Source organism: Halichoeres trimaculatus, unplaced genomic scaffold (assembly GCF_033239565.1).
Source record: "Halichoeres trimaculatus isolate MK-OKI-2021-1 unplaced genomic scaffold, fHalTri1.1 fHalTri1_scaffold_15, whole genome shotgun sequence".
NCBI lineage: Eukaryota > Metazoa > Chordata > Actinopteri > Labriformes > Labridae > Halichoeres > Halichoeres trimaculatus.
In genome coordinates this window covers 31,882,409-31,908,141 of record NW_027437193.1, presented here as the reverse complement: position 1 = coordinate 31,908,141, position 25,733 = coordinate 31,882,409, and the positions used below count along the sequence as shown (strand labels likewise).

General features: G+C 40.9%; 2 protein-coding genes across 2 annotated transcripts; both read right to left on the bottom strand.

Annotated features, from left to right (window-relative positions):
- Positions 1-1,667: 1,667 nt before the first annotated feature.
- lrrc53 (leucine rich repeat containing 53) lies at positions 1,668-11,006 on the bottom strand. The gene is made up of 8 exons (XM_074689578.1): positions 10,936-11,006; positions 10,694-10,822; positions 8,513-8,611; positions 8,259-8,434; positions 7,868-8,031; positions 6,035-6,224; positions 4,912-5,104; positions 1,668-3,658 (listed from the first exon to the last, which is right to left on the bottom strand). The coding sequence occupies exons 1-8, from the start codon at positions 10,940-10,942 to the stop codon at positions 1,668-1,670; spliced, it is 2,949 nt and encodes a 982-aa protein (XP_074545679.1). The 5' UTR covers positions 10,943-11,006.
- A 3,619-nt stretch (positions 11,007-14,625) lies between these two features.
- cryz (crystallin, zeta (quinone reductase)) lies at positions 14,626-24,321 on the bottom strand. The gene is made up of 8 exons (XM_074689015.1): positions 24,164-24,321; positions 22,231-22,383; positions 21,787-21,950; positions 21,651-21,702; positions 21,331-21,480; positions 20,950-21,051; positions 15,261-15,356; positions 14,626-15,121 (listed from the first exon to the last, which is right to left on the bottom strand). The coding sequence occupies exons 1-8, from the start codon at positions 24,269-24,271 to the stop codon at positions 14,960-14,962; spliced, it is 987 nt and encodes a 328-aa protein (XP_074545116.1). The 5' UTR covers positions 24,272-24,321; the 3' UTR covers positions 14,626-14,959.
- Between the last annotated feature and the right edge of the window lie 1,412 nt (positions 24,322-25,733).

The window sequence follows — 25,733 nt, the reverse complement described above, 5'->3', positions numbered from 1 at the left end:
CTGATATCAGATTTTTTTAGTGGGAGTCTGTTTATTTGTGTTTTTGGTCAAAAATATGGCCCCGTCTGAGTGCAGAGGAAACCGGCAGAGGAGCAGGGAGGGGGTGTTTGGTGTGAGCGCTCTGGGCTTCTGCTGCACAAAAAAACTGCTGTAGGGGTCATTTCTGCCCTAAACCTTGTTAAAGGACCCAACTTGTTCCATCCTGGAGTATTACTTCAATGCATTGTTTTTATTTATTAATTAAGATTGTGCAAAGAAAGATTGGCAGACAGGTTCATTGCACTTGATGTGATGTCACTATAGGCCCCTCCATCTACCTACAGTGTATCCAGAAAGTATTCACAGCTTCAACTTTTTCCAGATTTTCTTATGTTACAGCCTCATTCCAACATGGAATAAATTCATTTTTTTGATCAAAATTCTTCACACAACACGCTGTAATGACTACATAAAAATTTTGTACATTTATTGAAAATAAAGAAAAAAGAAATCACATGTATATAAGTATTCACAGCCTTGGCCAGATGCTCTAAATTCGCTCAGGTTTCCTGTTGCCACTGATCATCCTTGAGATACAGCTTCACTGGAGTCTACCTGTGGTAAATTCAGTTGATTGGATGCAGGCACACACCTGTCTGTATAAGGTCCTACAGGTGACAGTGCATGTCAGAGCACAAACCAAGCAGGAAGTCAAAAGAACTGTCTGTAGACCTCAGAGACAGGATTGTCTCCAGTCACAAATCTGAGGAAGGGTCCAGAAATATTTCTGCTGCTTTGAAGGTCCCAATGAGCCCAGTGGACTCCATCATCTGTAAATGAAAGAAGTTCAGAACAACCTGGACGCTTCCTAGTGCTGGACTCCTGCCTTAACTGAGCAATCTGGGGAGAAGGGCCTTAGCCAGAGAGGAGACCAAGAACCTGACGGTCACTCTGTCAGAGCTTCAGCTGCCCTCTGTGGAGATAGGAGAGCCTTCCAGAAGGAAAACCATCTCTGCAGCAATCCACCAATCAGGCCTGTGTGGTAGAGTGGTCAGACTGAAGCCACTTTAGCAAAAGGCACATGGCAGCCCACCTGGAGTTAATCAAAAGGCCTCTGAGGGACTCTCAGACCAGAAAGTTCTATAGACTGAAATCTTTGGCATGAATGTCAGAGGTCATGTTTGGAGGAAACCAGGTACCACTCATCATATGTACAGAGACACCCAGGATGAAAACCTGCTCCAGAGTGCTTTGGACCCCAGACTGGGGCGACAGTTCATCTTTCAGCAAGACAATGACCCTAAGACCACAGCCAAGATATTTAAGAAGTGGCTTCAGGATGACTCTGTGAAGGTCCTCGAGACGCCCAGCCAGAGCCCAGACTTGGAACGATCATCCATCCAACCTGATGGAGCTTGAGAGGTGCTGCAAAGAGGAATGGGTCAAACTGCCCAAGATAGGTGAGCCTTCATGTTCAAAAAGACTTGAGTCTGTGATTGCTGATGAAAGTGAATCAACAGAGTGTTGAGCAAAGAATGTGAATACTTTCCAGATTCACACCCTCATTCTCTCTGTCTGCAGATACTGTAGAACCTTCAGTATAAATAACACGGCTCATGTACAGTATTTCTGATGTGAATCTCATTTCTAAATCTAAGGTATGACCCTACAATGATTCATTAACAACATCAGCGTATTTTCCGCTCCAGTGCAGTGGGAGGTCGTCCGGACGTCTTCTCAGGAAGAACCAGTCTCAGTTTCCTCCTGGGGGAGGATCCTCCCTCCTCTGATAGATACTCCTGCTGCAGTAGAGTGTCCCCCGTGGAGGAAACACTCTGTGTGGACACAGTGGGTGCACTCACACCTGGTACAGCTACATCTCCTGACGGCCCCGCAGCAAGCCCTTCATTCACAGACAAACCCTCCCCTGAGAGTCCAGCAGGTATCTGCACAGAAACTGTCTGACCTTGATTGTTTGATAAATCCTCCACTGTGGTCCCTGGACCAGGAGGCTGAAGGTTTAGCCCTGGTGGACCACCAACACCTGGAGGGACCTGGGTCTGAGGAGTGGTGCTCTGAGATGCTTGGGACTCAGGGGGCAGTGGGTGTGCTTCACTAATCTGAGGACCTGGGTCTGGTTTCAGTCCTGCTACAAGAGCAGAGTTGACACGGGGTTGCATAAAGGCCTGCATCTGTGCAGGAGTGACAGCTGGGTTTGCTCCAAAGCTTGGGGCCAGTGCTGCAGGCTGGGGGGTCTGAGGAGGAAAGGTGTGCACTGAGTGAGCCTGAAGAGAGACCGCAGGAGACACCACACTTGCTCCCATTGGCCTGGTGAGGCTGTCTGGAGCTCCACCTGGAGTCATCCCAGGCCCACTGGGGAACAGAAGGTGTCCTCCCTGAAGAGAGAGGCTGCTGCCTGTCAGCTGAGAGCTGAGCAGAGGGAGGTTAGTGGTTTGATTCCTGCTGGCTGCAGAAAGAGAGAAGGGCTGTTGAACCAGTCCAGCTCCCTGGTACTGAACTCCTCCACCCTGAGAGCTCGGTCCCTGAGCTGCTGAGGAAGATGAGGCTGGCTGCTCTTCAGAGTGTTCAGTCTCTGTGTCTTTATTATTGCCTTCTCCTTTTTTGAAAGGATCTTTTTTCTGCTTGCTCAACGTTTTGGTCTTTCCTCTTTCTTCTTCGTCCTCCTCCTCCTCAACTGATCCTTTAGCTTTAGAGGATTTCTTCTTCTTCCTCTCTTGTCTGTCCTCGTCCTCATCTCTTTTCTCTGTCGTCTTCTTTGAGCAGCTCTTCTCTATGTTCAGCTCAGACTTCCTCTTAGGATGGACTTTACTTTTTCGAAGTGGGTTTAGGTTTAGCTTAACCCTCAATGTCTTACTGGACTGGACTTTGGCTTTATGTCTCCTTCCTCTCTCCTCTCCCTCCTCCTGCTTCACCTGACTGCCTCTTCGCAGGTCAAAGGTCACATTTCTAGTTTCTCTTCCTGAGTCCGGGTTCTTGGTGATGTCAGAGGGGTTGTGGTTCAGGTTTCTGGACCTGTCGGTGTGTCTGTGCTGAGAGGAGAGCCCAGTGAAGGGAGCGGACTCTCTGGTGTTCCCGTGACTTCTCCCTGGTCTCTGCTCTGCTCCTCGGTACGTCCTGTGGCAGCTCTCACAGAGCAAACTCTCGTTCAGCCTCCAGCTCCTTCCTGCCTCTGTCTCTGCTCTGTGACTGAGCGTTTCTTTTCGAGGATGAGAGGAAGAGTTTGTGTTGCTGTGAGAAAAGGCTCTGTCCCTCCTGAAGACCCCCTGCTGGTTTCCAAACAGTCTCTCTTCCTCTTTCATCCCCCTCATTCTCGTCTTCTCTCTGTCTTCACAGGGCTCCACCTCACCATCGTTCCTCCATCTCATCAGGTCCGCTCCTCTTTGGTCTTTACCATTACAGTCTGGACACCTAAAGGGACCGCTGTGGTCTTCATCTCTGGACTTGAGGTGACCATCACCCCTTGTGTCAAACACCATGTCCTCTCTCTCCCACAGCTTGTCTCTCCTCTTTTTATGAACATCAATGTGATTGACACAGTGAATTCTGACTGCGCTTCTTCCCTCTTCTTCCTCTTTCTGTTTTTTAGCTGCTCTCGCTTTTCTCCTCCACTGGACTTGAGAGTAGATCAGGACTCCCAGCAGGGTCAGACCAACACCACCTGAAGCACAACAGACCAGATTTAACAGACTAAGATCTTCATTATATTTCTATTCATCTATAAAATGTTACAGCTGAGCAGCATTTTAACATGTACTGTTTCCCACGTGTCATGATTTGGATTTTTGCAGTGAAAATAGACACACTTTCACAGAAGAAGCACATCTGTACTATCCCATATAGATATGAGAACTTAAACTTGAGGAAACACCTGTTTAAAGTGATACTCTGGGATGGAACAAGTTGGGTCCTATCACAAGGTTAAGGGCAGAAATTACCCCTACAGCAGTGTTTTTGTGCAGCAGAAGCCCAGAGCGCTCGCACCAAACACCCCCTCCCTGCTCCTCTGCCGGTTTCCTCTGCACTCAGACGGGGCCATATTTTACTTGACCAAAAACACAAATAAACGGACTCCCACCCAAAAAATCTGATATCTGAATTTTCAGCGCGTCGTGTCGTAAAACATCGCTACCTCCGCTGCAGAGCCACAGCTGGCTACAAGGCGCTCGCCGCTTAGTGTATCAGTCCGCGCGCGGCGTGCCAGATATAAACAAACGCAGGTAGTCTGCCAGGACGAAGAGACACGATGAGAACAAGAGCCTTATTTAGCGGTGTTTTTGTGTGAAAGTAATGCGATGAAAATTCCCTAAATTAAGCGTGAATGCAAACCGATATCAGATTTTTTCGGTGGGAGTCCGTTTATTTGTGTTTTCGGTGCAGAGGAAACTGGCAGAGGAGCAGGGAGGGGGTGTTTGGTGCGAGCGCTCTGGGCTTCTGCTGCACAAAAACACTGCTGTAGGGGTAATTTCTGCCCTAAACCTGGTGATAGAACCCAACTTGTTCCATCCTGGAGTATCACTTTAAGATACAGCTGAGGGAATCTCTTCCAATGCCAACAGATTATTCTGTGGACACTTGTTTTGAGCTCCTGGTACCACCAGGCACTGGCTCTGCTGCTCATCCCAAAATGCATGTTTCTAACAAATGTGGCTTCATTTAAAAGAGAAATGAACAGACTTTATGGTGGTTTTAATGACTGAGACATTGTTACAACAAAGAAATAATCTGCCAAACACACATTTCATTACTTTTCGTGTTCAATTTAACAAATTGGAACAGTAGCTTGAAGAGCCACCAAAAAACGCCCTTAGATAAATTAATGTAAAAAACATTGCTGACATATATTTATCTTTAAAACAGCTAAATGGAACGAATGAAGATGTTTCCTTCCCCTGTTTTCTTCATCTTTCTTACCGATGAAACAGATGACCGCAGTGATGGCCAGGTCTCGAGCATACAGCTGAGGGGTCACCGCTCCTCTGGTCTCTATGTACACTGTGATGTTCTGATTAGATGGGACGCAGTTGGCCTCAGTCAGCTCCAGGACTGTGGTCACAGCCGGGTTGTCAGCGCTCACACACACCATCCTACGACCATTGTATAGTGTCTGAAAGCAGCAGGGGGGAGTGTTTGAGACACCTAGTGGAGACACAGCTTTCTTCTTTAAAGTTTTTAACTGGTGATAAAAACTGACTCATATCAACAGTGACCTGAGACCATCAGTGACAACTCTGGTTATTACCATGGACTGTTTTTAAAGTCTTTAATAATGTTCTCATCAGACAGGGGTCAGAAGAAAAGACCCGGTCAGAAGATCAGCAAAATGATGAAGTATACTGCTTGGCCGTCAGAGGGAGCTTAAGTCAACACAAATACCCAAAGATATGCTCAAGAACTTACACTCACTGACCATGTTATTAGGTACACCTTGCTAGTACCAGGTTGGACCCCCTTTTGCCTTCAGAACTTCCTTAATCCTTCATGGCATAGATTCAACAAGGTACTGGAAACATTCCTCAGAGAGTTTGGTCCATATTGCGTGATAGCATCACACAGTTGCTACAGATTTGAGGGCTGAACATCCATGATGAGAATCTCCTGTCCCCCCACATCTCAAATTCTCTATTGGATTGAGATCTGGGGACTGTGGAGGATATTTGAGTACAGGGAACTCATTGTCATGTTGAAGAAACCATTCTCTGTAAACCCTAGATGGTTGTGGGTTAAAATCCCAGTAGATCAGCAGTTTCTGAGATACTCAGACCAGTCCATCTGGCACCAACAACCATGCCACGTTCAAAGTCACTTAAATCACCTTCTTCCCCATTCTGATGCTCAGTTTGAACAGCAGCAGATCCTCTTGACCATATTTACATGAATAAATGTATTCCGTTGCTGCAATGTGATTGGCTGATTAGGAATTTGCGTTAACGAGCAGTTGGACAGGTGTGCCTGATAAATTGGCTGGTGAGTGTAAATTCCTGAAACAAGTGAGGTTGTTGTGGAAATGTATACATATTGGAGTATATCTTTTTACCTTGTCAGGTTGTTGCATGAAACTGGCGAGGAAGGCAGCCATCTCTAGCAGCTGACAGGAGCAGTTCCACGAGTTCAGGTCCAGGTTGAGGTTTGTCAGCCAGCTGAGGTAGGAAAAGGCCTCGACAGGAGCTGAACTCAGGCGGTTTCTGGACAGGTCCAGCGTGTGCAGGTTCACCAACCCATCAAAACTAAAACTCAGAGAGACAGAATCACAGTGAATGCTTCATGTTGGTGTGGCTGAACCTCTTCTGTGTCTTTTACAATAGAAAACTATAGCAATAATACTGGAAATAAATAAAAACTTCAACGAGGATGCAAACTGCAGCATTATCTAAAAAAATGTAAGATGGAAGAGGAAAACCTTTAAGATAAGTTTGGAGGCACAGTGTGTAGCAGCCAGCAGCATTCTCAGAATTTTCTTTTTTTAAATGTTACCCATAAAAAGACCTTTAGATCTACACGAAGGCCACAGAGGCCATCAGCTTACACTGCAGTGTTTCCACAGGACCCCACAATGGAAAAAGTACATGTCAACATGTCTGTGTAATGTGTGTAATTGATGAGTGGCCCAAAATAAATTAAAAACGGACTGATGGGGTCCAGCTGCAGACCTCCACTCAGAGATCTCCCCCACTGTAAGAAGGAATCAGAATGTGAAGTTAAAAAAACAACAAAAATATATTAAACAGCTTTTTATTGAGTTTAAAACTAAATAAACATGAAGTTTTTCCATGGATCTGAATATTTCAATTTAAAAAAAAAAACATTAAAAAACACGTCATATGGTGATATGTTGTTGTGTGGTATGTTGTTGACTGTAAGCCATCTCATGTCTCGAAGTGGTTACAGCAATGGTAAATGGACCATGGTAAATAGACTTATACAGCACTTTTCTAGTCTCTCAGACCACTCAAAGTGCTTTACACTGCTAGTCTTCATTCACCCATACACAACACATTCACACACTGAAGGTGGATCAGTTTTCACACCATCCACACACCACTGACCAACAGTGGGAGCAATTTGGGGTTCAGTGTCTTGCTCAAGGACACTTCGGCATTTGACTGCAGGAGCTGGAATCATACCCTCGACCTTCCGATTGAGAGGCGACTACTCTACCACAGAGCCTGAGCCACAATGATTCAAGCTGTAGTTATGAAGTCAATAGTGAGCCTGCACATGACTTTTCTTTTCTCATCTCAACATTTGCCTGTTAGTATTTTGACATTTAGGGCTCCACTGACTCATGTGTCCACTGGTGTCCACTGACTCATGTTATGTTATTGATGACGAGCGTTTTATACTTTATTACTCGATCAATGAATCAGGTTAACCATGGTTATCAAATAGTAGAAACTGGAAGTGTCTACCCAATGTAACTTTGATGGCAGTGCTCAAGATTTTGTTCTGTATTTTCTACTTCATATCCTGATGTCACTTCCTTCTAACGGTGGAGGGGATCTCAGAGTGGAGCCTGTAGGACAGTCAGCTGAGAGTGGAGGTCTGCAGCTGGACTGTTTTAAGGGGAGATGGAAGAAAAATCTAGGCAAGTGTTGATGCTTTATTTTTGGTGCAAATTGTATATTAGACATAATATGAGCCACATTCGCCAACAAGTCTAGAAAATGTTTTATTGCAAGACATAAAAGGACAAAATAATGCTTGAATTGATGATAAACAGTAAAAAAGACCTCCTAAATGACTTATCAGGTGAATGTGGCTTACATTAATTCTAATAAGACATCACCCTCCTTAAAACAGAAATGTAAACACCAGCTTAAAGCTCAGTTTCTACAGTGTTTTCAAATGTTTTTTTTGAATATGTGACTACCTGTTACTCTCCAGGTGATGTATCAGGTTATCTGACAGATCCAGACTCTCCAGGTCTGCAAGGTCCTTCACAGGGAAGGATCTAGTCTGAATACTGGTGAGCAGGTTTCCCTCCAGTTTCAGGCTCCTCAGGGCCTTGCTACCTGTGAACCAGCTGCCTTCAATCTGTTCATGAAGACAAGGCATCATTCAGTCAGACTGTTCCATGGAGGTGTATTTATCTAAGCACAGAGGGAGCACGTCAAACTATATGTTCAAACCTCTACACTCTTTTAACAGCTTAACTACTGGATTCTTTAAACTCTTCATATAAAAATATTACAACAGCCAGCTAAAAGAGATCAAACTCAGATTCCCTTTCTGACATGTCTCCCTGCAGCAGAGCCACCCACCATGCTGATGAGGTTGTGACCCAGAGCAAGAACCTTAAGCTGGGCCAGGTCGGTCAGAGCTCCCTCTTGCAGGGCCTGGCTGGTCAGGAGGTTGTGGTCCAGGAGTAAGGTGTGAAGGACGGGCAGTTTTCTAAAGGACCGGTCCCCTAGCACTGAGATGTGGTTGTTACTCAGACCTGAATGATAAAGAGACATACTCAGAGATTCCCTTCTCTTTCTGCCTTTTCTGTACACACACTCAGGAAGTGGCTGACCTATGATGGTGATGTTGCTAAAGTCAGACAGAGACACAAACTGCACGGTGGAGATGGAGCCCTCAGTCAGCAGCAGAGCCTGGGTTGTCTCAGGAGCAACTGGTCAAAAACACAGACACACAACTAATAATACAATACATAGAGAAAGTCTTTCATTTTGGTAAATACAGAGTCTGAACGTCTGGAAGTTAACCTCACTCTTCATCTTATCGATAAACTCTCAAGACCACTGCAGAAAAACTGCTGCATGCGGGTTGGAATGAATATCAGCACAATAATGATAATAAGATGAACCCGTATTTTATCCTGAGCCCACATTATGGTCAGGAAGCCTGTCAGTCAGAAAATCAGAATGCCAATAAGTCAGAGGGTCGATTAATCAGAGGGTTCATTAATCAGATAATCAGGAGGCCTGTTAGTTAAGAAACCAGAAGGCTTGTAGTCAGGAACATACCTGTCAAGTTTTGGATTTGAAAATAAGGGAAATTTTCCAGCGCTTGCTGTGAGCTGTCCCACAACCCCAACCAAGCTCCAGTATCCCTTACTTTTTAAGACAGGAGTACAAGATATCTAAAAAACAACTTGTCAACTGCTCACTAACTAGTTAGGTGATCAGAATCTGAAAGCCCTTCGTTTGTTGACATTAAAATGCTGTGAATATTCCTACATTAAAATAAAGCCTGGATGAAAAACAAAAGAGTATATGAAGCACATTTATTTATTTTACACATTTTCAGTCCATTCACAAGTCAACACATTACAAGTCGCAGTTACAAATCTTACAGAACGCATGACTGTGCCCCATCCTTCTCCCCTTTAGGAAAGAAAATTCACTGTCCTATTTTTCAAGATTTTCAAGGACTTCTTTGTTGTTTTTTTTTGGCAAGAATGCCTTCTCCCTCCTCCTGACATTCATCGATCTCTCTCCTCTGTTCCTCCGGGTTTGTTGTTCCCGCTGTCGTCACTAACCTCGTAACAACTGCCCACTAGGCCACTGCAGGTGGCATTTTTCGCGAGGCTAGTGACAGGAGCCGAGGCAGAAGATTTTTTTTTAATACGGGAGAATTACGGGAAAATGCATGGTGCCATAGACTCTTTCAGTCTCTGTGCTGTTAATGGATTCTTGTTCTCCAGGGCAAGGTTATAATAGTTAACGAAACTAAAAACGAAAACGAAAATTTAAAATACATTGCAGTTAACTCAAACTAATAAAAACTAAAATAGTAAACTATACTAAACTAAAACTGTATCTTGTGTTCACAAAACTAAGTGAAACTAACCAAAATTAAAGACAAAATGTCCTTAGTTATAGTTTTTGACAACATTAATAGCCTTTAAGATTTAAATTAATCCGACACATTTTCCCAACCAATTTTACCACAGTTTTCGGCAGTTGTCAGTGCCACACAGCACCATCATAGTGATGTATAGGGACGAGCTTGTTTACTGTGCGCTGTGCTGGGACAAAACGTAGTGGAGCAATGAATTAGAGCATCTGTAATAGTTTAATTGTTACAGAGTCCAAGTTTTTATTTATTGAAGCTCATATTATATTGTTTTATATAATTTCTGTTAATATTATTTTTATTCAATTCATGTTAACATTATTTTATATAATTTATGCTTATATTTTTTATACTAAGTTTATATTATTTTCACGTGTTTGAGGCAGAAGCCAACATTTCAGTATCTGCATTGACTGAGCAGTGAGCACTATGTTGGACTGGAAAATAAACAGTATGACAAAATATTTACTCTGACCTTTTTCAATCCTACACCGAGTTAATTAGGTATGAAAAAACTAAAACTAAACTAAAACTAAGCCTTGTTGCAAAAATCAAAACTAAATACAAAATAGAATGCCCGCTCTAAAACTAATTAAAACTAATGGAAAATAAAATGTCAAAACTAACTAAAACTGAACTCTAATGACAAATCCAAAACTATTATAACCTTGCTCCAGGGAAACTTTGACTCAACTACACCACTGTGACATTTTCAAAATGAACAATTTTGGTGTTGATAATCTTGTTTAATTCCTGGATTATGAACAGTTAAAATATAAAAGTGAGACTTTTTCAAGCACACTGGAAGTCCTCACAGGACCTTTAGGACTGCAAAGCCTAAAACACAAGAACTCCAAACTACCTGAGTGTTAGAGTGAGTGTTTGTGTGGGTTACCGATAATGTGAGCCAGTCTGTGGCAGATAATGGCTTCGTCTGAACAAACCACACAGGAAGCAGGACACGATGGGACAGGAGACGCAATCAGGGCTCTGATTACTGACAGCAGAAACATCAGCAGAACACCTGCAGACACATTTCAGAGAGAGGAGGAAGTCAGATTAGGAGGACCTGATGGACTGAAAGGACTGAAGTTTTATCCTGCAGAGATGGCTTTTTTAAAACAGTAAAGTACTCACTGGTCATGTTGTGTTATGATAGAGGCAACATGGTGACAAGGTGACATCTTCTCCAGAGCTGCATCACTGTCATGACCTTTGACTGTTTGACCTATTAAAACATAAACACATGGAGAAAAACCTAAATCTGCTCTGTAAGAAGACACTGGACCACCTAAAAGTTCATTTGTTACTTTTACAGGACAGAAACAAAAAATAGAGGAAGGTTTTGATGCCATGAAGTTAAATGTCACATACACATTTGTGTTGTTGTTTTTTTTAATCTTCAGAGAGAATTGAACTCCTACAGTTTATGTGAGGCTCTGGAGCCCGACCAGAGACTACAGCTCCATGGACGAAGCACACAACAGTCAACAACAAAGCAGTGGCCATGTTTGTTCACTGTTTGTAAAGTTGGGGAGTTGCTAGGCAAACTAACAGTGAGGTGGAGGTTGTCTCCCCAGAGGACGCTGACTGATGGATGAAAGCCAAACGCTGCAGCAGAGAGAAGCCTATCGTGTTTCTGCTGAAGCTCTTCCCCTAATGGACTCTCCTCTCTGAGCTGCCCTCTTACATTTAAGAAAAGGATAGTTTCTCCACTTCAATAATGCCCCACAATAAAAGCCCGATGGATCAGCAGAATGTGATCATCACAGAACAAAAGTGATCATCTTTTTTTGACACAATACTCAGGGACATTCGAGTTGCTTAACTTTGTCTTTAAATTCAACACAGACACTGCACTGACTCAAAATCATACATGTTGTGTGCATCATTTTGTTGTTCTTTAACTTATCTTTGTAGTTTTAAGTTTCCTTTTATTTGGTCTGTGGTCCTGATTGGCCTTGTGTTACCTTTTTTAGTCAAAATCAGATGCATGTGATGTAAAGCTCAGGTGAAAGTGTTTCACACCTCCTTGGATAAGAAAAAATAAATATAGAGCTTAATAAGAGCAATAAATGAAAAAAAAAATCAACAAAACATGAATGGCAGTTTTCATTTCTGTCCTCTGAAAGTAGATGTGTCATTTACTGACAGCTACTACTAGGCACTGACACCACCTAGTGGCCAAAATGAATTATGAGTAGAAGTATTCAGCTTTTGTTAAAGGTTTGTTCATCCTCCTGCAGTACTTTTACTTAATTAAAAGATAATACTTAAAAAAAAAAAAAAAACTTATAGCCTCCATCTAAATCACTGTGTTTTAGCTGCTGTCTCCTTAAGGCTCCGTGTTCCATGAACCCGCATCTCTCTGACTGGCCTGTCAGGCGTGGAGCGATGAGCAGACCTTGGTGTTCGAGGTTCGACCAGTTATGAGCTCCTTATGTGATGATCTCATCATTTTAACAAGACTCGTGGAGATTTTGTGCTATTTTAATTGTGATTTTTGTAGTTTCATCTCTTACTCTTCTCAATTTTCCAGTATGCCACTTGGCCAAAACCAATGTTCATGCATAGCAACATGAAAAATAACTAGAGTAAATGTCATGGCGCATTTGTTTTTTGGTATTTAATTAAAGTTACACGGCGTATCCTAAAGAGGAGGGTTGTGCCTTTTTTGGTCTGCATTTTGTCCCTTCAGTATCCCCGTAGTAGCTTTATATGAGTCGCAGGTACATTGAAAAAAATCCGAATTTTTCTTTCACTGGTGTTATGGAAAACCCTTGTTTCAGCCTCTTTAAAGCTTGGTTTATGCTTCTGAGAGGTCCGTGTGACTTTGTGTGGACGAATGACATCATTTCAGCAGCATCTCCCCCTCTCATGGTTCTTTTCAAACAGAAACACAGAAAATTTCTAACTTCCACACTGAGATGCACAGACAAACAGGAGGTCTCAGTGTCAGAGGTACAAAACAAACAGGCATTTATATGATTCACCACACACAGATCACCATGATAAACCATGCCGTAAACAATTCGTGATGTAAACTTGCAGCCAAATTCAACAGAGAAGATAAGCTAGCGAAAAAAAACGTGCGTTCGTGACACACCGCCCCCTGCAGTTTGGAAACGAGTGTTAAAACTGTAAAACCCACACGCGTTCTCCTACTTTTTTTTTTAGTGTGCGTTCCACGTGTACGTGGTTCTTCTTTTTTGTCTTTTTTTTTTTTTTTAAATCAATTTCTTTATTAATATATTTTTAGTTACAAACTGTAAGGCACATAACATTTCATATCCAATCACATTATGTTCATTCGGTCGAGTAGGAAAAGTAACATTAAACAAACATGACACAGAACAGTGTATAGTCAACAAAGAAATAAATAAATTAAAGAGAAAAAAATACATTTATTTATTTCACGATCAAGGGTCAATTAAATTATAATTTTGTATTTGATTTAGAAGCTCTATTGCATTTGTCGATTTCATAAGTTTTATAGATTTAAAATACATTTTAAACTCATTAATAAAACCTTTAAATGCAGGTGGGGAGTTGAAAAATTTAGAATTATGTATGTAATGTTTTGCAAATATAAGGATTACATTAACCAGCAAGTTGTCTGATTTGTTTTCCAAAATCATTCCATATAAAATATCTACATGTGATTCTAATTTAATTGGTATATTTTTTCTCTCCAACCATAGCTGGATCTGGAACCAAAAGTTTCAAACACATTTACTTTCATAGAAAATATGATGTGGTTTCCACTTCATTTTTACAAAAGATATATTCATTTCTATCAAAATTAAATCTTAGTCTTAAAAATTCACTTGAAGGATATATGTTACGTGCATTCTCGTACTGACTCTGCACATCTCATTTCTGTGCCACAAACCCCTCTCCCTCTGATTGGCCTGTCATGGCCCTCCCCATAATGAAATGAACCAGTCAAGAGGTCCAAAATGTGGTGTTTTAAGAAGATCTTGAGAAGATCTCAAGCTACTTTTATTATTCAGAACGGAGGGTTTTGATCAGTTCACAGATGGACTCAGGGATTTTTGCAATTTATGAATGAATAAATGGAGAAGTTTAAAAATCTGAACACGTTGACTCTGAACATCCAACATTGTTACTTAAGCAGTGTGATCCACTCATCCAAAACCTCGTTCAACATTTGAACAAGCTGAGTGGCTATTTACCTGGTAGGTTATCGAGCTTTGTTCAAGTTTCTGAGCAGATTCCTGGTTAGATGCTACTCACATCTTGAACTGTTTCCTTTATAAAATTTTTGGACATGTCACAAAAATTTGTTTGCCAGTGTTTCTTTAATGGTTTTGGTCTTTTTGCTGCATAGCAAGTGAACCGGTCTCACACGACTCTCCGCCAACCATGTGTCTCAGTAAACGATCTGTCTGAAATGCCAGTGATCTGCTCTCAGAGTGAGAGTCCACACACCTGAAACATGAATTGGAACAAAATCACCTGAGGACTCTTTACTCACCTTTAGGACAGAATCAGGGTCCCTCCTGCAGACGGCGTGTTACACTCCAATCACGTAGTATAACTCAGGATTGATCCATAGCTCTGGGTCACTGTCAGTGGTGTATCCTCACTGTGTATCCGTTGCCACAGAGCTGTGGTAGCTACTGTGTATGTTTCTGCTTAGCTAGAGTTACCTGACTCCTGTGGAGCATGCTCAGTAGAGCCAGGTGTCACCTGAGAGGCACAGATGTTGTGCATGACTCAGTTTGGGTATAAAGAATCAGTCTGTGATGTCATTTCTGAAAGTATTCTTTATTTTGATCATAAACTTTGAAGAAGGCACTGGAGAAATGTTAATTTGTTCTTATATGAAAAACTGCCATAAGCTTCAGACTGACAGTGACGTGGTTTTCTTCATATCAAAGAAAATATGAGAACAATCCTGTGGCTTCAGACGAGCTCATGATTCAGCCTTTGATTTCTTAAAAACCTTCTCAGGAATTATATTCAACCAAGATGTGAAGCATACACGTCACATATTTTGTTTATTCTAGTCTCCTGGTGGCAGGAGTGGGGTCTAACAAGTGCATCAGTAATTAAAGGTCATTCTCAGTTATCCACAGCTGTTTGCTTTGCTTCCTGACGAGTCTTCTCCTTCACCTGCCTGTGTGTGGTCTCATCTTCACATGGTCAGAATCATCTTCCCAGAAGCCCCAGGAGACTCGATGATGTCACGGTGAGCTTCAGCGGCTTTCTCGAGCGGGTATTTGGGACCAACGACTGGATTCAACCAACCAGCTTCCATCCCTGCATACAGCAGCGCTGCACACTCCTTGGTCTCCTCCTGAGGAATGGGCCAGTCCAATATCATGAGATGAAATACAAAACATAAATTCAATCTACAGAAACATTTTGTTAGAAGCGCCTGTGCTGGAGAGCTCATCATCCTAATATTATGTACTCCAGCCTGCGCCGCCTCGTACCGGTGTAGCGAAGTACAGAACCACTCCAATGATACTGCTCTCTTTCATCATGGTGTGTCTGGGGTCGATCTCTATGGAGCCTCTGGAGCCGACAATCTGAAAGGAAAGATAAGATTCAAATATGGAGAGGGAAACTGCATTTCCTTACAGCAAATGTGTTAAAATACTGATGCTGAAGGCATACACTGTATAATAAGTTTGCTTTAAGCAGGCGAACAAAGCCGACGTGAAATCTAAGAAAACAACGACATAAAAACAATCTGAAAAAAAGTAGAAGTAAAAATAGACTTAGAAGTATCTGTAGAAGTAAAAGTAGTAAAACAAGAAGTAGAAGAGGTGGAAGTAGAAGTAGTAAAAAACTAGAAGATCAAGTAGTACACATGCTAGTCTCATTCACTCAAACACACCACATTCACACACTAAAGCCCCGTTTCCACCAAGCGGTTCAGTTTGGTTTTTTCTGTATGGTACTTATTTTGTGGAGTTTCCACTGACTAATGCCGAGACTAATCCTCTACTAACCGAGACGAGCTGTCCCACTTTTTGGGGCACTTTGGGTGCACCCGAACAGTCCTTTTTTGATAAAGAACCTTCCTAACTGAAGAAATGACCCAGAAGCATTTAAGCGTGGGCCATGATAAATGCTTTTTGAATTCTCCAAAAGTTAAGGAAAGGAGGGTCGTTTCTTCCTTTAATATCTCCTTTAGCTTAGGAAACACCGTACCATCCTTTTCAAAAGGAAGGGAGAAGAAAATGCCCCATAATGCCTTGCAGCACCTGACGTGAATAAATACAGCTCCTGCTGAAAGTTTACAGAAACTTACGATGGGGGGGGGACAGAAATGATGTGAGTACTGTTGCTTTTCTAACATTTCCCATCATGTGTCTGCCTGAATGTGTTTATTGTGTTCACGATGTATGAATGTCAAAAAGATTTATAACCCAAAACGTTTGGTTGCAATTCCAAACTGAAACAATGAATCACTAGTGATAGAAGTAATAATTGAAATCAATAAAAGAAGGACAAATGAAGACTTTTACAATACTCCAAATATAATAAATTCAAACAATGTTCATAATGATATATGTGAATGAAACAGGGGGTGCAGTGTTTCTGACAGTCTGCTGTATTATCCAAGATAGTCCTCTTGTGTTATCAGGCTTCAGACTGTCAACATTTATAGATGCTCTCACGAAGCTCACAGCTGTGAGCAGGAAACACACACTGCATGACCAAAGAAAAAACACCATCACAGGTAAATCCTCTGATCATGGATTGTTCATGTTAACCAGTGAAGACACGAAACAACCCTGTGAGATAAGGCAGAGGACAAATGCGCTTCTTGTAGTTCATTTTCTGAACATTGTAGTTCATCATGGCTTACCTACGTCACAAGTAATTGTCGTCATAAATATGACATCAAAGTGACAGTACAGTCAAATTCCTCTTTGGCCACAGTTCTCCTTTCCTCTCATCTTTTCCCCTCCTTCCCTTGACCCTGCGACGTTTTTTATCGGGGTTAAGGTAAAGTGGATAGGAAAAGACTTAGAAAGGACTATTTGGATCCACCCCAGCTTTAGGGTGCCAGACTGAACCGATCTGATCCCAGAAGGTGGTGCTATAACCCTGCAGTCCGTTGACTGGTCAAAAGATTTGTCACTCACTGTGCGACAGCAGCTGCTGTATTTCTCCTTGCATCAAAAAGCATTCTCTAATACAAAGCTTGATTTTGCTTTTTCAACAAAGAGCCACATGGGAACTCTCATCGTTGTTCTTTGTTTACTGTGTTGCATTTCTCTTCTTCGTTGGATTTATTGGTGGGGTACACTGCTTGCACTAGGGCTGAACAATTAATCGAATTTAAATCGATATCACAATTTAAATACAATGCAATTTTCAAATTGCAAAGGCTGCAATTTGAAAAAAAAAAAAAGAAAAGTTTTATAAAGTGCATTTAAAAAGTGCAATCCACAAGTATACATATATCAGTGGTTGTGCCAAAACTTTGTTTTTATTTACAGTTCTGCACTTTATTTAGTGTGAGATTCATAGAAGAGAGGATTCATATTGATTTTTCAGATTAGTGTTCATACCTGGCCTCTTGTTCTGCAAGACTTTGTTCCTTTCTCTGATTTTATTTAAGGAAATTAATGATAATTTTATTACACGTCTTCAAGGCTTGAAGTTAAATCAATCAGTCAATATTCTACAGTGATTGTAATTGTTAAAGATACATTATTCATATCAATTCATCTTATTTCAGCATAACATGTGGGCCTGGCCAACAGGAAAGACTTGTTTATAAGTTGACAGTATCCTTTGTTGTGTTGGTCAAACTACAGAATGTTATATTGCTTGTGTTAAGTGAATAATGTAGAAGACACACATCCCCCTAAAAATCGCATGCTAAATCACAATCGCAATATAGGACCAAAAAAAATCGCAATTAGATTATTTTCCAAAATTCTTCAGCTCTAGCTTGCACTGCTAAAGCATCATCTTATTACATAACTGACGCAGCAATTGGCATCCGGCTTGCACACGACCTACCACCAGGGGGCACAGTTGGCAGTGAAAACACAAACAGGATTAAGGTGAATCGAGCCAACCCGTACTGATCTAACCCAGGCTGCTTGTGGAAACAGGGCTTGATGGTAGAGGGATTTCAAGGGAACCATCAGTTTCACCTAACCATTCATACCTATTCACACGCCACTGAGCAACAATAGGAGCAATATGGGGTTCAGTGCCATTCAAGGACACTTGAATGTGACTGCAGGAGCTGTCATCGAACCTGATTCAGAGGCGATGACTCTACACTGAGCCACAGCCATCTCACCTGATGCCTAATGACAACAAACTGATCATGAAAGAGAAGGAGCTGCTCTGAAGGTGAACTTGGGTTATATTCACAAAGCATTCTGGGATAGATCCTAGGTTAATAAGCTACTAGCTTGCATAAACAGAAAAAAGACAGAAAATAGATCAACAATATGATAAAGTTTGATGTGTGTGTGTGTGTGTGTGTGTGTGTGTGATTGAAAGCTTTCAAGGTTCAATACTTTATCGCCATGTCAACACTGTTAATTGGAATTTGTTTCAGTGGGCGTCACACACTGACAACACTCAAACACACATGAACAATAAATACAATTAAAAATTAAATATAAAATAAATTCCTGCTCTTATATAAAATAGTTTTGTAGAATTGATCATATAACAAGATGTGATAAATAAAACCACAGGAATAAACATGGGTGCTTGTGGCAAGATTAAGGGGGAGCAAAATACAATAAAATTGCCCCTAGATAGATAGATAAATAAATAAATAAATAAATAAATAAATAAATAAATAAATAAACAAGTACTGTGCATATGAAAAAGTCCCAAACTTCCAATGTAAAATAATAGCATATATTTGACTGCTGAATTGGAGTGATATTAAAAGTGCTTTAAACTGTTAAGGAGTCACATGGCTTTAGGATGCGTGCGGTTTTTGAACCTGCTTAAGGATGGGTACCGAATTAGGTACTTTTATAGGTACCCACCAAATTCTGTTGAAAGTTCCGGGTACCGATTCATGGAAAACCAAAAGGTACCATGTTTAGGAACCTAAATGCATCCTTGTGACTTTGAGGGACTGAAAGAGTTGGTAATTTTCCATGCTGGACATGAACACAGCATTGCAAGGTTATATATTGAGGAATAAATATGTTAAATTAAAGAAATTTCAGGTTTTATGTCTACTAACTTTTATTAAATTGACATCTTTTACCACATGAACACAAAAAAGTACCGGAAATTGGTACCGTTGAGCACCGATACTGATTGCCAGGTACCAGGCATCGGTACCGTATCGGTTCAATTGTGAAACGTACCCATCCCTAAACCTGCTTGCTCTGGTTTTGATGTTTCTCAGTCTTTTCTGTGAGAGAAGAAAGCTAAAAAGGCAGTTAGCTGGATAGGAGGGGTCCTGTAAAATCTTCAGGCCTTTCTTTAGCAGCCTGGCCTCATAGAGCTCAGAGAGTGATGGAAACCAACTTTCAGTGATATTTGATGTGATGCGCACCACCCAGTTCAGCTGCAATATCTACAATCTACAATGTTAATTTTGGATAGTCAAACTTAGCTTTGAAATGTTTAAACAGCTTGCCATAGTTAGGCCTATAGATGCAAACGAATATGGCTCAAGAGGAACACTGCTGAGTTGATTACATACCAGCCGTTCAAAAACTTTCATTATCACTGATAGTGAAAGGCCTGTGGTCATTCAGACAACTTGGGTAAGCCTATCACGATAATCAATAAATCAATTAACCGAACAATGAATAAAAACGTCCTCGGTAAGTTTGCCAGCCTCGATAAACTGACACGTGCATGCATGTTTGTTTTCCTCCTCTCTTTCGACCAAAGAGGCTGAATGAGAAGATGGCTCACTACGTCTATCTTTCCTAACATCGGGGTGCATAGGTTCTATAGCGGATATAGCGAATTTATAGTGGAGTGAGCATCTGTCAAAAACGTGATCTTTGGGGTGAAGACGGGGCTGCTTGCGCGTACACATGGAGAGAGCTGAAGCGAGCGTCCTGAGGGGTAAGGAGGAAACACACGCTAATATGAGTGATGGCACGAAAGATACGGTTCTTAAGCCGCCTGTCACAGTCCCAGTGTGGGAATATTTTGTTTTTTATCAGAATGAAAAAAGTGTGAGCTCATGAACACCAACGAGCTGATATGTCGCATTTCTTTGAAAATAGTGGCGACGAAGAAGAAGAAGGGGAGGAGCAGCGGAGCCTTGTTCTTTGACAATCCGCTCTTACTGAGGCTTTTGGTCTGCAAAGTAAATAGAAATAAAAGCGCCAAATGGTGGGCGCTCAAAGACAGCTACATTGCCAAAGAAATGCAGCCCTTCAATACGGTTGAAAGCCAGAAATGTTAAAAATGTTTGACAGACAGTACGGATTGACTGGGGAAAAGTACATGTTACAAACAATTCAGGAACTGTATAAACTCCCTTTTATTCAGGCTATAGGTTTTATAGTTGTTGTTTTTTTTTTAAGTTTCATTTTTTCTTTAGAGACAGGGTCTATGTTTTATTGTTTTTGATTAGTATAAATTATTTTCATTGACATGTATTTTTTTCTGAAAGAGAGTCCATTTCATTTTCATTGTGTTTTTTTCTCTTTCTTGTTTGTTCAATTTATTATATTTCTTGTTTAATTCAATTTATTGAAAAGATCCTGACCTTTTAATTACAGTTAAATACTCTTAAGAAATTAAAGTTTCTTGCTTTTGATATGGTGTACTCACTTTATTATCCCATTTATCATAATTACATCAATGAAAAAATTGATAAAAAATCAAAATAATAATGACAATAATATTGTTTATCTGCAATAATATTTAGGAAAATTAGCGCTAGCATAATTTTGTTATCGTGACAGGCCTAAACTTGGGCTGTTTTTTTTAGGTACGGGTACAATCAAAGCTGATTTAAAACATTTTAGTACCTTCTTTTGAGGAAGAAAGCAGTCAGAGGAGGGGCCAGTTCAAATGCACAGTATTCAAGACAAGCAGATGATATTTGATCTTTTTTAAACAAAGGTGATTTTTAAAAGTCAAACTTAAAAAGATTTGATCAGCTTTCAGCACCATGACAGGAGTGAAGGATGAAAGATCTGTTCTTACTATGACACGTCCTCCATAAGCCACCATCTGGAGGTCTTTATTCAGGTTGACGTTTGACAGCATCTCTACAATCACATCTACGCCTCTGCCCTCTGTGGCCTCCTGTAACAAAACACACACACACACACACACACACACACACACACACACACACACACACACACACACACACACACACACACACACACACACACACACACACACAGACACACACACAGATAAACAAACACCACTTATAAGAAATATTTGTTTACACAAAAAATGGTTTAAGGAAAAACATATGCTTGAGTCAGGAAAATTGTCTTGTGTTTACTATGTATCCCTGAGGTGTGTGTGTGTGTGTGTGTGTGTGTGTGTGTGTGTGTGTGTGTGTGTGTGTACCATGATCTTGTCCATGTAGCCTCCCTCTCTGTGATTAAAGGCAGAGTGAGCTCCGTTGTTGAGAACTATCTTCATTCCCTCTGGTGTCCCTGCAGTCCCCAAAACCTTCAGACCAAGAGCACGGGACAACTGGCAGGCTGGGACACCAACCTAAACACACACACACACACACACACACACACACACACACACACACACACACACACACACACACACACACACACACACACACACACACAGAGATTAGAACAAAAATGAAAGCATCATCTTCTTTTGTGATATGATTGTTTAGAGAGTAGATTGAAATCTAATGCTCTCACTCCTCCACTGGCCCCATGGATGAGGACGGTCTCTCCAGCTTTGACGTGGGCTCTACACACACATTGGTTCAGACATATTTCAGTTTTTCAGACATTAGTGAAAATCACATCACGCTCTGCAGCAGCTCGCTCTTACTTGTGAACCAGAGCTCTGTAGGCGGTGAAATAAGGGATCCCGATGGCTGCGCCCTGGGCAAAATCCAAAGCATCAGGCAGTTTATACACACAGTCCTCAGCTGCTACGGCGTACTCTGCATAACCTCCAGACTCTGAGGAGGTGGTGAACACACGGTCCCCTGCCTGGAACACAGACATGCACATGTTCACATTTAGCAAGGTATCTTTTTACAAAACATTAAGAATAACCTCTAATTTCTGTTTGGCCCCAGGCTGCGTGTTTGACCCCTGCTCTAACCTTCAACTCAATCCATCATTCATTATCGATACAGTGCCAAATCACACAAAAAACATTTTCACAAGAAACTTTCCAAAAACATCAGCATGTTACAGGCCCACACAGCAGAAAAAGTGACGCAGTGTTCCTTTAGTTTCATTTGGTAAGTGAAGATTGACTTCAAACCTTTACAGTTCTGACTCCTTCTCCAACCATCTCCACGACTCCCGCCATGTCCGTGCCTGGAGTGTAAGGCAGAGCAGGTTTACGGGTGAACGTCCCAGTCCGGATGTAGGTTTCAACAGGATTCACTCCACAAGCATGGACACGAATCAGCACCTTCAACAAACAGAGAGGTCACAGAAGAGATGTGGAGCAGCTGAAATCCATCATGAGATAAAATCAAGATTTTACACAAAACACTTGCAGAGGGAAAATTAAAAAAATAAAACTTCCTGCAACTTTGAAGTCCTTAGACCTTTTCATACACATTACATAAATAATAGCTTTGAGGCTAACTGCTGTATAGTGGTAAATGGTAAATGGACTTGAGCTTATATAGCGCTTTTCTAGTCATGGACCACTCAAAGCTGCTGTACACCACAGGTCACACTTACCCATCCACACCCATTCGCTCGCACATTCACACATTGATGGATCCAATCTTTACTATGACAGCTATCCATCAGTATATCTAACACAATCACACCCTGTCATACCCATTCACACACCACTGACGCAGCAGTGGGAGCAACTAGGGGTTAAGTGTCTTGCCCAAGGACACATCGCCATGTGTCGCACAGAGCTGGGCTTGAACCAGCAACCTTCTGATCACCGACCAAGCGCATTCTCCAACTGCGCCACCGACGCCCCTTGGGCAATGCATCCTTAGATAAATTAAATTGAATGCATCAAATCTCCTTCATTATCAGTATAATTCAACCTTCAACATGTATCTTTACGGCACTTACCTCACAAGTTTTGTGAGTTACAGTATCAGTGTGTTCATCATTTCATTGATCTCAACACCAGAGCGGAAAATAGGAAACTCACAGTGAGGATAAACTATAATATACCTAAGTTCTTTGAGGTATTTTATTATATACAGGTAAAATCATACCCTTTACTTCAAACCATGAACTTGTTTGAAAACATCTCTCTTTGTTTAACTTTGACATAAACTTTGACTTGCAATTTCGGTGGACTTGTTGCAATGACAAATACGTTTCTATTCTAACTAAGTTTAACTTTAATAGACTATTACACTGTGTCCTTAGTGTCTGTTCCAGTCAAAAAATCTCAAAACTGTCACTGATTTTACTCAGAAGCTATTTGTAAGAGCCCAGATCAATGATGCCTTAAGTCCATAAACTTTAAAGAGGGGTATAATTTTTTCTTTGGTCTTTATTTTGTCCTTCTGGTTCCTTTCTGGAGGCCTGTCAGGGGTTGCTTATAATTCAGTTTTATCTGGGTCTTAGTAATTCCTAATTTTCATTCCATAACTTTCCAAGAACAAAAAAGTAAAGAGTTTTATAAGAAGAAAAGCAAACCTTACTTTAAGAAAAAAAAAACAACTCTCAAGTAAACTTTCAACTGTTAGAATAACTTTTCACCAACGATTACTTTTTTGTTTATAGGATGGATAAAGGGAAATTGACAACAGCAACAAAAACAAAAAAAACTAAATTATGTAAATAAAAAATGAAGAAAAAAAGCTTTAAGTCCCAGAATATTAACAAAAATTTTAGCGGTTAGAAGAATTATACTCTGGTTATGAAGTTAGCCAAAAAGAGTGTTCATTGTAACCATTGACTGTACGATTGTAACCCAGGGCCCAGTTTTTCATGTCAGGCATTCCACAGAGTTAGAGGTTATTGATTCAGAGGTATGGCTGACACTGCAGGAAAACCTGCATGTACAGCTTCCCATCCAACTGACAGACATCGTCAATGTGCATTTAGCTGAGTACCTGCGGCGATTTGAAAGCGAATAACAGAACTAGTAGTTTGGTAGTTTTTGATAATAACTGAACTTTTACCCGTGAGCTGTGTAGTGTTCCGCTCAGCTCCACCCGTTCAGCTGTAATATAAAAACATGACTGTAGCTTAAGTTATCTCACCTGTCCGTGTTCAGGCTGAGGCACAGGCACATCTGTGCAGAGTTTCAGCACGGACGGACCCCCAAACTCACTGACTCTGATCGCTCTCATTTGCTTGCAGCTCGACATGTCTGCACACCATGGACTGTTGCTCGCGCACTCACAGAGAAAGCAGAGCCTACTGTGGGAAATAGTAATGTGTCATTCACCAAAGATACGGCTCGTAGGGCCGATTCTTCCTAGGGAATCAGAACTCAAAACATTTTGTTTCAGCTACTGTACAACTAGTTCGATGAATAATTCCTGGCTACAGGTGGTATATTTCACTTCTACTCATCTAAGACGTCACCTATGCCGAAAATTAAAGATTTTTATTGTACCAATTCAGAGTAATCTGAAATAAAAGTCCCATGAATGTTCTAGGAGATTGCTTATTTCACCATGTTTGAGCTACTGTTTAAATACTTTGATGAATAATTCCTTGCTACAGGTGGTATATTTGACTTCTAAACACCAAAGACTACCCTTGTGCTGAATACCAAGCATTTTTACTAAACCAAATTAGAGTAATTCCAGAATAAATGTCCGACATTTGTACCAGGAGATTGCTTTTTTTCACTATGTTTGAGCTACTGTAAAAAGACTTTGATGAATAACTTGTGGCTACGGGTTGTATAATTTACTTTTACTCATCTAAGACTTCACTAATGCTGAATACCAAGCATAGCATTCAGTAAAGGTGTAGTCTAAAATGAGTAGAAGTCAAATATACCACCCGTAGCCAGGAATTATTCTTCAAATTGCAATCACAGTAACTCAAACATGGTGGAAAAAAACAAACGCCTTGTAGAAATGTGGGACTTTTCAAATTTCTTATTTAGTGGTACAGTAAAAATCTTTGGTATTCAGGTAGTGTTTGACGAGTAGAAGTCAAATATACCACCCATAAACCAGAACTTTTCATCGTGTTTTCACAGTGGCTTAAACACAAGAATTTGTGCAATATTCAGGTAAAATATTGGACTTTTATTTTGAAAACCGGAAGTAAGTGTGCTGTCTCTCTCAACATTTACCATTGTACTGAGACTACTTGCACACTCAAAATTTAAGTGTGGCTGATTTGACCGCAGAGACCAAAGTTGGCTTGACCGCACTTTATTACTGGACGAGATGGACAGGCAGTTTATGCTGCATCATGTCAAAAAAGCCAAAGCCATCAGGAGCCCAGGGGTTAAAGAGAAGAAGAGAGGAGGAGGAGAAACCCCAACAAGACCGAGTGTGCATAATGTTATTCAGAAGTTTTACTCGCAGTTATGATAGCTTGTTATTGGTTGGCAGTCACGTTTGGCTAAGTCCTAACTTCTAATACAGTTAACATCAGTGATTGACTACCACTTAACTTGACTGATAATGATTTCTTATTTATTGTATTTTGTTATAGAATCCTGTGATATACATATTTTCAATCTTCAATTTGTATCTATAGATCTTTGTCTTTCAGTTCCAGATATTTTATTATTTTGTATTTATTTAAATATGATTAAAGTGTTTATTTGCATTATTTTTTTTTCATAAAAATAAAGTCACTTTA